General features: G+C 47.9%; 2 protein-coding genes across 2 annotated transcripts in view; both read right to left on the bottom strand.

Annotated features, from left to right (window-relative positions):
• Positions 1-233: 233 nt before the first annotated feature.
• Positions 234-3278, bottom strand: fam98b (family with sequence similarity 98 member B). The gene is made up of 8 exons (XM_062468928.1): positions 3095-3278; positions 2702-2850; positions 2489-2617; positions 2201-2382; positions 1839-1919; positions 1520-1636; positions 1019-1186; positions 234-682 (listed from the first exon to the last, which is right to left on the bottom strand). Exons 1-8 carry the CDS (start codon positions 3130-3132, stop codon positions 473-475), a joined length of 1074 nt encoding a protein of 357 aa, XP_062324912.1. The 5' UTR covers positions 3133-3278; the 3' UTR covers positions 234-472.
• Positions 3279-3566: 288 nt separating this feature from the next.
• Positions 3567-15794, bottom strand: part of spred1 (sprouty related EVH1 domain containing 1) — a 24347-nt gene continuing 12119 nt past the window's right edge. Inside the window, exons 3-6 of the mRNA XM_062469540.1 lie at positions 13552-13642; positions 12993-13039; positions 8614-8769; positions 3567-8427 (exon numbers count right to left, since the gene is read on the bottom strand). Of these exons, the coding sequence (XP_062325524.1) occupies positions 7723-8427; positions 8614-8769; positions 12993-13039; positions 13552-13642 (999 nt within the window). The 3' untranslated portion in view covers positions 3567-7722. The remainder of the gene's footprint in view (positions 8428-8613; positions 8770-12992; positions 13040-13551; positions 13643-15794) is intronic.

Raw genomic sequence — 15794 nt, 5'->3', positions numbered from 1 at the left:
AGTTTCAGGGATTCAACCTGCGGACGGTCTGACAGCTTTGGTTCAAACCTTTACCATCTGCGTTTTCATGATCTATGATCATTATTTTTTATGTTGCAATAACATATTGGTGTTATACTAAGATGTTGTGGTACAACCCGTGCCCATTGCCGCCAATAAATAGGGTATTCCTACCGTCTGAGTACACAATGCAAACGAATTCATAACATTTAATTCTAAGATGGTGCCAACTTTTATCATAAATCATTTAATTAGAAAAAATTTAATTCGAAAATGATTGATTCACAGCAAAGTGGCTATTGTAAATATTAATATAATTTCATGTCATGCTGTATGCCTATATTTCAATCACAACAGCAAAATAATAAAACATCTCTGAAAGACATTTACCAATTCAGTTCAGTTCATGATTTGTCTGGCCATTCAAAACAAAAAAATCAAAGAGCAACAAAAGAGCACCAACAAATCTGAGTTAGTATTTGTAACGTCCACGCTTTCCTCCATGTCCACTCTGGTTTCCTCCTTGTCCCCACCCTCCCTTGCTCCCTCCCCAACCTCCTCCACCTCGACCGCCCCAGCCCCCTCCACCATCCTGCCTCTTCTGCCATGGAGGCATTTCGGGACGGGGGGCATTCATCTCAGAGGGCCTGCCTCCTCGGTCTGGAACTCTCCCCATCAGGATCTGTGGATGAGGGCAGAGAATCATGGAACAGCAGGACAAAATGTAGACATCCTTATGGGACCTAGCCTCCTACTCTCTAAATACAGGATGAGTCAGACCAACCACAGTGGTACCCAAGCCAAATATTTGTATATATTATAATAAGCCATCACTGTTATAAAATGGAGGGCTGATTTAAAAAAAATAAGCTGACTTGAAATGAATACGCTTTAAGCAGAAACACAATGCCAACATCAACAATTACATTTAACCAAACCACATCTCCCATCTCCATGCCAGAAAGGCTGTCCCCAGGATGAGAAGTCCCAACGATGTGTTCAGAGAGCAGCTCTATACCTTGTTGACAGCGCAGGCTGTTCCCTCCCTGCTGGAGCCACTGCTGGTCTTCACCAAGTTACAGATGTCCTCCCTGGCAGCCAGCAGGTCCGCCATGCCCACCGACGGCACCAATGCCAGGGTGTGTCTCTTAGGCTGGTACGCTCTGGCCATGCTGTCCACCCGCTCCTGACAGAGCAGGCAGGGACACAGATACAAATGTTTAACATCTGACATGTTTTGTTCCTTACTATGTCTGAACGGAAGACTGAAGCAGGCATAGTCTGATGGCCCGCTCCTGGAGATCTACCCTCCTGTAGATTTGCACTCCAAGCTCAGTTGTAACAAACACAATTCAGCGTGTCAGACAGCTAATTAGTAAAATCAGGTATGCTGGATTAAGGTTGGACTTGGAACACAATGATAGCAGAACAGGAAGTAAAACTATCTGGATTGGCTTTCCTAAGGGGATGAAAGAAGAAGAAAATAAAACACAGGCTGAGGTTACAGGACTCCACCTGCCTTGGCTCTCTCGGACCATCCAAAGGATTGCACAGTCACATCCAGACGCTTGATCAGCATCCTCCGGCGACACTCGTACTCCGAGGACAGGGCCTTGTTGACGTCCTCCAGCCTCTCCTGTGGAGCCAGAGAAGACACCAAATGGATGGAACTCTATCATGCAGGCGTGAATGGGTCGGTGGACAGCAGGAGTGGACACAAATTGTTGGAGCGGAAGGTAATGGTCAGAAATCCATCATCGTTTCTGGAAACCCAAGCAGGGCTCTACATCTCAATCTCATGACATCCCTATTTCAACGGTGTAGGACGGTCTGCTCACCCACTGTTCACTGCTGAGGGAAGTCTTCATAGCCGGCTCTCCTACATGCTCCTTGGGAAGCTTTTGCAATACTGTGTTTATCTGGAGGCACAGACATAGATTAAAAGTTCAACTCAAGGTCAATCTCTGCTGTGTCTAAAGCCAGCAATACATGTCACGGAGATAGTTGTGGTGTTATTCGAGTTCAAGTCCAGTTTATTTGCCTTTTGTAATAAGCACGATGTTCATTGGAATTCTTGCTTCTGCGCCTCTCGACAGTTTTCCCATCAGTCATATAAGTCCTATAATGTTTACTTGCAATAATGACATTTCATGAAAACCGCAACAGTCTTTAAAATGGTCTGTGTACTATTCCTACTCACCTTTTTCTCAATTTCGGAGAATAGCACTGCTGTGTCTGGTTGTCTTGGCTCTGGGATGTTTAGAGTTTCACAGATGGCCTGAAGGTGTTTCAGTTCTGGACTCCCTTCATCCTCATGCTCTTCATCTCTGGAGAGTGTGCTCCTCACTATCTGTGCAGCCTGCAGCTCCGAGCTCAGAAACACTGCATGACACACCAAAACAATATACACAAAGGCGCAGCTGAGTTAAATGGTTGTAGACATAGTTATCGTTTTACTTCATAACTCTGATCCAATGTTATAACTTACGTAAAAGCTTCAGAGAGTCCTTCTTATTGTGGAGACCACTTTGGAGGATCCCTGAGACCAAACTTTGATAGGGACAGTTCAACTCCTTCAGCAAACCACTGATTTCAAACTGCAGGCTATCCGAATCCTCTAATTGAAAATGGATGTTACACATTTGTTTTATGTTCAAAAGCTGTCGTGTAAATGGGGAGAGAATTGCCTTTTCTTGCTTACCTGGCGAAGACGATATGACTTCTTCGAGGTCGCATAACGGTTTCAGTTGGAAAACTAGCCATCTACACAAGTTCACATATTTAGCAGACGCCAGTCCAGCTTCCGCTGCTTTAACCAGAGCCTCCTCCTCCAGCAGTGGTCCGTCATAGCTGTGACATTCAGTATTATGAATGAATGGGCAGTGCACGACTGTATTGCTAGGTCTTGTGGTATTAGTAGTCATCAGTATATATTCATACATCTGTACATCTCGTAGTCTGACTAAATACCTAGCTAGCTGGCTTTCAATATCCATGCTTCGCCGTAGAGAATACATCGCAAAAAGCACAATGTCCATGGCATGGCATGGGCTGGCAAGATCGCCGTGGTTGCCATGCACGCTAGTCTACTTACCCGATTTGATCCAACGCATCCAAAATATCACATTCCATTGGAGGAGGTGGCAAAGATCAGAACAGTGTTAAATTACTGGTCAATACGATCGTAAACTTAACATTTTAACGAGTTACAGCAAAACTGAACTGTCCATTGTGTGATGTTTTCTGCAACAGTTAGAATGCAACGGCAATGGCTTCCGTACAGAAACGTGGTTAATTTCGGTTCCACCGTGTGTGTAACAACCAATACGTTCCGTCACAGTAGAGCCCGAACAACCACAAGATGTCGTCCTTTCATTTCTGCATTTGGATGTGAGATAAGTATTGAAACACAGTTCTCTCTATTCAGTATGGTATCAGTGTGCCAGACAAAGTCCGTTATATGAAATATATTAGAAATACATGACTAATGATGATCATGATATCAAGCACACACATAATAAACACCCCTGTAGTAACACAAAGAATTACACACAACACCACAGTAATAAAACTCACCATTTTATTATGATAATGTTATTTGATATGTCAAATTACAAGTGTATGATGTAACATAAAAACAGTTACAAACATATGTATGCATATTTACATTATATATTTATGAAAAGTAACAAGCTACATCTGTATAAAGAAAATACAACTATGACATGAGTTATTGAACTATACATTTTACATCATATACTTGGTATTCTCAAACCATGATAGAAATACCTAGACGTATATAAACCAACACAACCAGAACAAGAGCTGTTAAGTCTTAAATGGAAACGATGAGGGGCGTGAGGCACTTTTTCGAGGTTGTCAGGATGTGTGAAGTTGATGGCACTAAGAAACTGAAAGAAAAGATGCATGAAAGGGAACGGGCAGTGTTTACAGAAGAATTAGAGTACCATTTATACTGCAATTTTCAAAAAACACAAATGTTTTCCACTATTTATAACTAATCACAAATGTTACATCATCAAGCGCTTTAAGATGAAAATAAGCCTACGTACATCATCAGTGCACCAAAAGCATCGGAGAAAAGTAACCACTTAACTGCTGTGAAAAGAAGTCATCTTTTTTTTCTTTAAACAATACACTGAAAAAACGTTTTTTTTATATAGGCATTTCTTTTCACCTAGACAAAGTCAAGAATGTACATTGTATGCATTCCACAGATATGCACAATTTCCGAGATCAAAAGAGGATAAAAGACTAGCAGCAAAGTGGTTAAAACTGAAGTCTTATGTATCCAAGTTAACTGGCGGGTAAAAAAAATAAACAATTAAATTAAATTAAGCAGACAGACAGGTTGCATATATAATACAGTACACGACAGCAAGTTGCACTGTGCTGGTTAATGCAGAATGAAATGTGTTATTTCAGTATCTCTCTAAACTTGTATAAATGTATACATTTTGCATCTCAGCCAGCAAGTTTTAATCAAGTTCATCAAACCTTGGTTCAGCTTGCCTTGCACAGGGCAATCCAATTACAACAGGAGAAGATTACATAGAGATGGACCAACACACATGCACACACATACGCACGCACCAGCAAGCGCACACACACACATACACACTGTTCTATGCCGTCTGAGAACTAAGTATTGTTTTAACAGTCTTTCATAGATTCTCTCTCTCATACTCTCTCAACACAATAAAATTAGTGATTGTATCTAGCAGCTTTATATATCAAACTTTATTTTAAAATAAGTGGACTGTCACTACTGTACCGTTAGCCCTATCATCCTTCCTCCGTACAAAACTAGAAAGAAACTCTATTAAAAGCTCAATAGTCATTTCCATCACAAACGCCCTCTACTTTTCAATGTGAAATAATACTAAAAGGTGACCTATGTACATAATGCTGTCAATTGAAGCTACAGTATATACTGACAGCAGGGATAAATACAGCTGTATCTATTAATGTTCAAATGGGATTATGATCAGTATTTAAATATAGTGTTACTTATTTACACGCGTTTGGAATTTGCTGCTGTACCTGGGCTCATGTTACTGTACATCAGGGCTCTCAAGTTTCACGCATTCGCCGTGAGACTCAGGCATTTCAACCATTTCTCACGCAACACCTTGTATTTCTCACGCTGAGAAGTAAGGAAAAACTTGTCCCGCTATATACAAATAATGGACGAGGCGCAGGCATACTGAGGGAAGTTTTTCGCCAAGTTGATAGTTGTCTCTAGTTATACAGAGTTAAATGCCACCTACCAGCCAATCAGAAACATCCCCCCTCCCCCCGGTCTCCTGGATTTTTGTACCCAAATGTATGAGATTACCAGGTATGGTAATCTCACACCAAACTTTTGAAAATAATTGAGAGCCCTGCTGTACATTGTCTACCTACCTACCTACCTACCTACCTACCTTCCTGCCTACCTAGCAAGCTAGCTAGCGTCAAAGTGTCCCAGTCACTATCTATAGGGACTCTGGAAAGAGGTCTATGTGTTTCCTATGGTAAATATAGTTTGCATAGAAAGTAATGAGGGTTGGTGCCACAGACCCGGCATAGTAGAGCTGGAATTGGGAAGAAGTGGTTTCCCCCTTGCCTCTCATCCAGCCAGGAGAACAGGCTGCATGTCACTTCCTGTTTTCCAGGTGTGGATGGAGGGGGGAGGGGATGCATATCTATGGGCAACAGTACATGGCTGTAGTTTTATAGAGCCCATAATTAGAAATGGTGATCGTTTCGTGTAATTACTTTGAACAGGAATTGAATACCAATTCCGAAAAACACAGTCTTTGTGTTCGCACTTAAGTCATGAACAATTGATTTTGTTGTTCCGGGAATATTAAACTGGGGTCCGACCAGGGCTAGCTATCCACCTATTATACCTCTGGCGAATATCTTGTCAGAATTGTTATGAGTCAATAAAAGATAGTCTAGTTAGAACACCATGTATATCTCCTTGCATGTGCATACAGAAACACCCACCCACATCCTGAAGAGACAGGGAAGACAATGCCCCCACGGACACTCCACTGGGCTTGTGTGGCTCACCGTCAGACGGTGGACCCACTGACGCTCCACTGGGCTTGTGTGGCTCACCGTCAGACGGTGGACCCACTGACGCTCCACTGGGCTTGTGTGGCTCACGGTCAGACGGTGGACCCAGGGTGACCTTCTAAAATGACAGCAGGTTTTCATCTTCCATACCAATGCATAACATAGGACAGACAGACAGACAGGACTTTTGGAATTTAGAGAGGGAGCTGGAACCAAAGCTTGGAGACCAGACCAGTGCTTTCAAAGTGGGCTTTTCTTATATCATAATTTGTGTTTACTTGGTGATTTCGGATTGCAGACTGATTCTAAGATGGAGAATTATTTCCCCTTGAGAACTAGTCAAATTTAAGTGCCTCATTATTCTACAAAAGGTTATATTGTACAAATCCCCGTATTCACCTAAGTTGAACTAAAAACTTGCTGGTTGAGCAAAACTTCAGCTTTACGTTCAAAATGACAAGAAAATTAGCAGGAGCAAAAAAGGAAGAAAAAAGTGAAACTAAACAAAAACACCAGTTTTAACATGAAGCAAATGTGAAAAGTCAAACTAATTGAATTCTGGTAAAGTACATGGACATATTTGTCTCAGGTACTGTAATCTAAGATGCGTTCATGTTATTTGTTTTAAAAGTGTTTTAGGGGATGGAGGATCGCAAATCTATCCCTGTCATTCCCTTCTGCTCATGGAATTGATCCCTTTATCACAGAATGTAATTAAACAGTCTAAATTGTGGTGCCAATACAATAAACCATTCTAACGTCTAAGTGAATGTCAAAAGTTATGTCAGACTGTACCATCGCAAAATATAAGGTGTTATATACTTATTTTTTCATTCGATAAACAGCGAAAACAACACAGCGACATCTCTGAACTGTAAAAAGTAGCTTATGGACGCTCAAGGGGTTAATGTACCATTAGAATAGAAGGAGGTTACCTTAGAAGAAGGGTGGGGTGGGGTGGGGGGGGGGGTACCATGTCTAGTGCACTTTCTCTGTCTAATCATTAACTGTCAGCAAATGCTTGAGTTGAGAAGGAAAGGCCACTGTTACCCAACTTCAAATTCACAAAAAGCAAGAACATATCCCTTTTAGCATACTCAAACAGCAAGTACGTTTTTTTTTCTTCTTTACGGACAATAGTTTTGTATTCTTTTTTTAAATTTTGATTAATCGTGTCGTTTTCACTCCCTGTACAAAAGACGATACTCCTTCATAAAGTTACACATGACCTATAGCAGAGTCTGACTTGGTGGCCTGGTTTCTGTATATGTACGAGTGTGAGCACGTGTGTGTTTTGTACATGTGTCTGTGTGAGTGTGTTTAGTAATATCTCCAAGTCTGTTAATCGTGTCGCCTCTTCCTCCTCACGTTAAGCTCCTGAACTTAACACCTCCTGTGAGCCTAGCGAAGGCTGAGGGTTTGTCCTCCGTTGCTCGTGGCTACGGACGCAAACGCAAATCTCCCGACGCCCCTCAGAGCTGGGATCAACAACATGTCACCCCCATCTGGAGAGGGGAATGACAAAAAAAGGATTGGCGGCTTCTTTTCTCTTCCGCTTTTATCCGCTTCCTGTGTTTAGCTAGCTGTGCCGGGGCTTCACCTGGGAGGGTGGTGGTGTGGGCCCGGGTATGGAGGTCACCCGGCGGCCTTGTGCTTGCCCCCGCAGCAGCGGCACGCCTCCCCGCAGTGGTGGCAGGCGCGCAGCGGCAGGTAGCAGCACATGCAGGGAGCCATGAAGGACAACGCCACCAGGGCCAGCCAGCGCAGGCAGAACTGCTCGTCGGCCGTGTCGCACGAGCACGGGTCCGAGAAGTCGCCCTCCGAGTCGGACATGCAGTGGTAGAGCATGCTCTCGGCGCACAGCATGCAGCTGACTTTGTAGATGCACTGCTTGATGGGGTCGGGCGCGTCCTGGCACTGGCCCCGGCGGTTGTCCTCGTGGTTGAACATTTCCCGGCAGTAGATGCAGCGCGAGCGCTCGCCGTCCTCCCGCCGCCGCCGTCCCTTCTTGGACTTGAGCAGCGGCGAGGGCTGCGTCTTGATGGAGGACGACGAGTCTTTGCCCAGCCCCAGCCCCAGGGTGGGGCCCATGCCCATGCCAGGGCCAGAGTGGGGCTCTCCACCAGGGCCCTCGGGGAAGAGGTACTCGCACTTCTTGCTGTCTAGTTTGTGGAAGGCGGTGGGGAAGTCTGGATCGTCTCTCTCCACATCCTGCTTCCACATGACCGGGTGACGGTAGTCCTCGTAGCCCCGGATGTGCACGTCCTTTCGGGGGTTGATCCGCACAATCTCCTCCTCGTCCATATGGAAACTCACGTGGCGGGTCGACTTGAAGGACACCTGAAGGGAGAAAGATAGAGAACAGCTTTAAAATGAGACAGACAAACAAACGGAGAGACGCAAACATCAGTCAAACCAATCAAAAGACAGTTCTGGAATGTACCAGAGGGCAGAAGAATGTTCGGTATTCAACTCGTAGGGAATGTTTTTCTACCCCGGTAGCCATGGGGGGTGCTCTGCACTGACCTGTGGGGGCAGGTAGCGTCGGTTGCTGGATGGGAAGTCATCGAAAGGCTGGGCGCGGACATAGCAGCCTCGGAAGGGCTCGGTGGAGACCACCCCTCCGAGGGGCGAGAAGGGCTCCTTCAGGGGGGTGCGGACTGAGGGGGGCTCCTCACACACCTGGAACACAAACACCCACGGTCTGAGGGATTCTCATGTGTCTACTTTGACACATGACACCACACAGCTTGGTTCCCAGTGATCTTAAACCAATCGAATTAATTTAGTCATTTTTAAATGCATTTTGTTCATGATGTCCTAAAGTAATTAGAAAAGTATATTATATCTCTCGTTTGGAAGTCTCTGCCTATCCTGAGTCACTGGGTTGCATTTGCCAAGGCTGATAGTTTCCTGATGTCGTAGCATGTAGCTTTCTATCTGACCACCAGGTGGAGGCCTCAGCTCATCTCTGGTGGACCCAGGCTGTGAGGCTGATGACTCAAACCCCTTCTGTTCAGAACTCAGTCTCTCTCTCTCTCTCTCTCTCTCTCTCTCTCTCTCTCTCTCTCTCTCTCTCTCTCTCTCTCTCTCTCTCTCTCGCTCACTCTTTCTCTCTCGCTCACTCTTTCTCTCTCTCTCTCTCGCATGTGTTCCCACAGGGATTTTTATTGGTGCATACATCTACAAACATGGGCCTGCCAGACAAACACTGAACCGCTTCTAACTCGACGTTGAGTGCCGAATGAAGGAATTCGGGTCCTCAGAGAGTAGAACATTCCCTCCTCTTTGGCTAAACAGCGTCTCACAAGAGGAGATTCTGTCATTGACAAACAAGGTGACTGTCCATGAAGGCTCCAGTTCAAATGCATCCCTTCTGGAACATTCCAGCATAGGCTAGACTCTAATCAGTGAGGAGAATGAAGACTGAGGAGGCAGCTGGGTTAAGATGCCAGGGCTTGGTGTAGTGCACATGAACACCACAGATCACCTTGTGTGCACTTGACAGAAATATGACAACCATTGACCGAGCCCCAGGGTCCAGGCCAGAAGGAAAAAGAGAAAGAGAGGAGAGTAGGGGAGAAAAGAGTGGGATGATATGAGGGAGGGGTGGGTGGGGTGGGGGGGTCGGGGAGCCCAGGATCACAGAGCCTTATGTTGAGGTTCTGATGATGGCAAGCACATTTCAGCACTCACACGAGCGAGGGGCTCCCATCTGCACACATGCCAGCATGCAGGCAAGGCAAGCAGGCACACACGTGCACGCACAAGTACACCCCCACACACACACACACAAGTACACACACGTACTACACTTTTTCTCACACACATCCTGCTCTCATCAAGGCAAGAACGAGTCCTTCTTTAATCCTCCTTCTCCCCTTCCATCTCGCTTTCTTCCTCTCTCCCTCTCCCTGTGTGGAGGAGGCTGCTGGTGCTGGTTAGTCAGTGCTGTGTGTAAAGTAGCCCACGCCAGTGTTTTAACGCACAGCGGAAATCTGCTTTGCTCCCAGCTGCTGCTTCAGTAATTACTGTCCTGTGGTTGCTAAGAGATGCTTCCCTTTACTTCTTTTTTTCCCCCTCTCTTTCTCTCCTTTCCTTTTTTCTCCTCCGCTTTCTCCCCCTGCAGACTGCTAACACACAGGGTGTGTGTGTGTGAGAGAGATAAAGAGAGAGAGAGAGAGAGAGAGAGAGAGAGAGAGAGAGAGAGAGAGAGAGAGAGAGAGAGGAACAGTATTTTTTGCGTGTACTTTCCGGAGAGCTAACATACTGAGTATGGGTATTATATCGAGCGTGTTTTCAATTTGAGGGGAAATGCAGACGGCACAGACCCAGAGTATAAGCATGACTGCGTGCATACATGTGTGTGCAAGTGCATATGTGTGTGTGAGAATCCGAACGGCACACAGTCTGCAATGGGAAAGTCCTAAACCAGCTCCAGCTGGAGAAATGCAGTCCAGAACTTAAAAAGCCAGATGACAGCTGTGTGTGTGTGTGTGGGAAAGAGTTAGGGGGAGAGAGAGATACAGAAAGAGAGATTTAGAGAGAGAAAGAAAGAAAGAGAGTGGGAGCAGAGAGATACAGAGTAACTGTGTGTGCGTGTGGGGGGGTCAGAGGATGAAATGGGAACCAGACTTGAGCTTCCTTTTAAAGCGCTTGCCTGAGCCCCACCATTCAAAGGCATGCGTGGGGGCCAATCTGGTTCTGATCTGACCCCAGAGATATGGAGGGAGGGGGGGGGGGGGGGGGGGTGCTGGCTCTGCACCAGCACTAGAGCTCCACGCGCTTCTGCCCTGACAGCCCCACATTCTGCAAATCCACAGGGCACAGGGGTGTGTGTGTGTTAGCAAGAAGGAAAATGAGCGTGTCTGTGTGTGAGTGATGATGCATACAGGGGCCTACTGCTGTGCGAGTGTTGAGTGTGAATGTGTGTGGTGTGTGTGTGAGAGGTGTCAGAGAGAAAGGGAGGGGGGGAGGATGAGTGTGGCCTGCTGCTTGAGTGTGTTCTTGTGGGCAGAGGGTGCTGAACAGGATGTGGGCTGAGAACAAGGCCCCTAAATAATCAAACTCACACACGCGTACACATAATAGACACACACAAACACACATCTTGCGCCAACAGTACATCAAGGTTCTCCAGAGATACAAACAGTTAAACGAAGGAGGGCTTGAAGAAACCTTGTCATGTTAAACTGCTTTTCTCTCCACCAACGACGACTAGGATAGCAGCTAAGATAGAAGCTAGGCTAGCAGCTAGGCTAGCAACTAGGCTAGCAGCGGGTCTGTGACAGAGCATTGGGCCAGCGTTGGGCCAGCTAAATGGTGTCACTGCTAAAGACAATGGTTGTGTGGAGGCATTTAAGAAGTATCCTGTGTGTGTATGTGTGTGAGAGAGTAGAGGGACTAGCCTCTCCCTTCCCATCCTCTCGCTCCTCTTCCTTCTCTTTTTCTCCCCCTCTGCTCTCTGTCCTTCCTTCCCTCCCTCTCTCTCTCTCTCTCTCTCTCTCTCTCTCTCTCTCTCTCTCTCTCTCTCTCTCTCTCTCTCTCACTCTCACTCTCACTCTCACTCTTCTCTTTTCTCTCTCCTTCCTATCCCCGAACCCAGGTCTCCGACCGCAACACTCTGATGCCAAATCACCATGGCGACACCCTCTGTGGCTCACTTACGGAACCCCCCCGCCCCCCCCCCCCATCTCCTCCGCCCCCTGCCTCCCTCCCTACCCGCTTGCTCCTCTGCTGCCTAGCAACAGTGGTGCTATTGGACTTCCTGTACGAGTCCCCTTAAAGAGGCACTTCTCCACAGGAACATGCAACCCTCGACACCCTCTGACCTCTCCTCCAATCAGAAGGGGAGGGTTGGGGGGGGTCAGAGGTGAACACGCGTGTCCAGTCACTGGGACGGTACCGACATACACGGATGCCTGGACATCGAAGAGCAGAAACGACCGTTTCAGAGAGGCTTCGTTCCCCGTCAGTCAATGTGAGCCTCCGTTACATGGGCGGCCATTACTGTGTCACATGTTTATATAACCTGCCCAGGAGTGGTATTTCCACAACCAGCATGGTATCTACCACAAACCTGCGTGGGTGGAAACCTATGTACCTAGCTCGCTCTAACTTAACCCTCCCACACACGCACACACACACACCCAGCAACCACTGAGTTTCTGCAAGCTCAGAGGGAGCACAATGAGTCTTTTTATCAGCTCACCGACACAATACTCCTGAGCAGAGCAGCTTAGCTTGTCTATGGCCGTCAACAAAGATGGAGGATGAGGAAATAGCCAGATAAGGCAGGTACAGATCACAAGAGTTCCCTCCTGTGTTCTCTTTCCACAGCTGGGCTGTCAGGTACAGTGTCAGACCTGGCCCAGATGAAGACAAGGAGGGCTAAGCCTGTCTGGCACACCTGGCCACCTGTACCCTGCCTGCGCCTCAGGTACTGGCTGTCCTGGGTCACTCACTCGACTGTAAATCCTACTGAACAGAGCAGAGAGACAAAGGCCACAGCCCAGAGCCCAGCCAGGGAGAGGGGAGTGGGGGGGTTGAGAGAGAGAGAAAAAGAGAGAGAAAGAGAGAGGAGGGAGAGACACAGGGGGTAGAGAGAGAGGGGAGAGAGAGAGAGAGAGGAGAGAGAAGGAGAGACATGCCGAGCCAGAGAAAGAGAGAGGGAGGGGTGTTGGAGACGAACACACCACTCAGGTTTCCCTCTGGTCCGGCTGCCTGGGACTCCAGCGGCCCAGACAGATGGTGTCACCCGGGGCGAGTACAAGGTTCACGTGCTCTCCAAGTGGAACCTGAACATAGTGTTTCCGAACGTTCTCGCGGCGGTTCTAGAACATGACCTATGCACCACGCTTCGGAAACACCCCGGGGGGGGAGGGGGGGGGGGGGGAAGGCCTCACCTGAACACCTTCTTCCGGAACGTCTGCTTCCCCGAACGACGGACAACCTGGAGAGACAAAGACAGCAAGCGGATTAGTATCACTGAACAGCAGGCAGGCAGGCAGGCTTGGGCTACGTCAGGCCTCGGAGCAACATGGCGTCTGTGTCTGAGGAGAACACACTCTCCTTGCACTCCCCTCCCCGTTTGTACTCAAACATCTGTGAATGTCACAACAGCACATGAGGAAGGCCATTGAAAGAGCCGGACCTGACAAAAAAAAGTTGCCTTTCCTGTGTGTGCGTGTGTGTGTGCACACGTGCACGTTTGTTGCGAGTGTGCATATCCCACAGCCTAATGGAGAAGTGAAAGCCCCTCCGTGTGACTGTAGGGGCACATACAGTGTGATGAAATATGCATGCTGGACATAGTGCTACCTCTGCTAGCGAGGCTCAAAACACGAGATAGACTTGGCCGCTTCCTCATCCTGAACACCGGCCATCGAAATCACTCAGGAACTGAAAGACAAGCGTCCATTTAGCCCCGGGCTCCGTTCGGGTAGACTGCCGACAAAACCGTACAGTGTGCGCGGCGGCTAAGTTGAGGCGTCCAGACAGTTGGACGAGACTCCAGAGCAGAGAGCAGTGTGTCCTGGTCATCCTGGCCAGAGTTCTGGCAGGGTCGCAGCAAACAGGGGATTAAGTCATTTCCACAGGGAAGAGCAGGAAACAGTTTGTACCTGAGGCATCAAAAGGCTCTTTTCAAACTCCCGAGCTCCCCTAATTAGGATCACTGAGGCCTCCTTTAAAACGAGCCAATACAGTGAAACCATGCCTACAGTGTGTCTGGTCTGACTGACGGGACTTTCAACCACAGGGACGTATCGCCGTCTATGGTTGCCTGTATTTCTGTCTTTTCTCTGTTTTCCTCTACATCCAAGATCATGTGTGGTTGTGGTCTGACTGTGTCTCTCTCTCTCTCTCTGTGTGTGCGTGTGCGTGCCTGTCAGTCAGTCACTAATCGAGACGAGACATTGGCTTGTGTATGCAAATCCTAACCCTAACCCTAACCCTAACCCTAACCCTTCAATAACAGTAAGAAATAGAGGCATCTGTGTGTGTGTGTGTGTTCCTCCACCACAGTGAGACAGAGGCTTCCTGCAGCACGACTCTGCCAGCACTTGGCCACGGAGCTGCCTGAGCCATGTGCCCGGCGTTGCCATGGCAACAGAGGACTGCAAGGCTGAGGCTGACACACACGCACACACACACACACAGGCAAACGTGCCCTTGCGCGCATAACACACTGTCTCATAAACCCTTGCTCGCAAAAACACAAGCTGACACACACACGGGCACACACACACACACCGCAGTCCGGCAGCAGAGCGATGCAACAGGAATACAGAGAGACCTGCCTGTTGCCTGCACTGGGGAGAGGCATTATACAACACTGGCAGAATACAGAGGACGCCAGAACAGAGGAGAGCAGAGAATAGACTGGAGGGAGAGAGGGAGGAGAGAGGGAATAGAGGAAGGAGAGAGGGAGGAGAGAGGGAGGAGAAGGAGGAGAGGGAGGGGAGAGGGAGGAGAGGGAGGAGAGGGAGGAGAGAGGAGGAGAGATGGAGGAGAGATGGAGGATAGAGGAAGGAGAGAGGGAGGAGAGGGAGGATAGAGGGAGGAGACAGGGAGGAGAGAGGGAGGAGAGAGGGAGGAGGAGGGAGAGAGGGAGGAGAGAGGGAGGAGAGGGAGGAGAGAGGGAGGAGAGAGGGAGGAGAGTGGGAGGAGAGATGGAAGATAGAGGAAGGAGAGAGGGAGGAGAGAGGGAAGAGAGCAGGGGATGAATGGGAGCCTAGCCCTTTCTATAGGCAGACATTTACATTTACATTTAATGTAATTTACATTTAGCAGACGCTCTTATCCAGAGCGACTTACAGTAAATACGGGGACATTCCCCCGAGGCAAGTAGGGTGAAGTGCCTTGCCCAAGGACACAACGTCAGTTGGCATGACCGGGAATCAAACTGGCAACCTTCGGATTACTAGCCCGATTCCCTCACCGCTCAGCCAACTGACTCTCAATATGACTCTCAATATGACATAGACATGCTTCCAGGAGCTAAGGTTTCTACCCGTGCAGCCTGTGAGGATACACAGACAACGCCAGTCATTGTGATCACATGGTGTTCCATACAACGGGCTGCTCCTGCCACGCAACCTGATTGGCTGAGAAGGGGCATTCTGCTTGTGCTCGGTATAGCAAGTCTCTTTACTGTAACTTCCTCTCCCCAGACTCCAGCTGCCCCTCCACAAATATTCAGCCATAGAGCCCGTATAGGACAAGTCTTTTCTCCAGTCCTCGGTGTGTGTGTGTGTGTGTATGTGTGTGTGTGGCCGGGGTATGGACCTACTGGCAGCAGGACCAACGGGCAAAGAGTTGTGTAACACAGGAGCTGGGTGGCAGATTGCTGAGCTGGCAGCTCTCCTGTTAATTAGATGCCTTAGCTACCTCTGGCACACTGCTGGAAAAATGTTTATCAGGGACTCAAAGCTGCTGTGTCAACCCGGACCAACTCCACCCAACCTAGCCTAGCATTATCTGTTTTTCAAACTTCGACCTAGCCTAGTTTATGATTACCCTAGCATTAGCTTAGCATTAGCTTAGCGCAAACACCACCCATGCCTAGGCTAGCGTTTGCTCAACATAAACTCCACCAAGCACTGCATAGCATTAGCTTTGCGCCAACACAATCTCGCTTCGTTGAGCATTACCTTAGCATAAGCTTTACCATTTGCAGACCTTTGTAAGCTGACTGTGGATGGCGT

Source organism: Osmerus eperlanus, chromosome 9, assembly GCF_963692335.1.
Source record: "Osmerus eperlanus chromosome 9, fOsmEpe2.1, whole genome shotgun sequence".
NCBI lineage: Eukaryota > Metazoa > Chordata > Actinopteri > Osmeriformes > Osmeridae > Osmerus > Osmerus eperlanus.
Note: the sequence above shows the minus strand (reverse complement) of the source record. Positions and strands in the feature narration are given on the sequence as shown.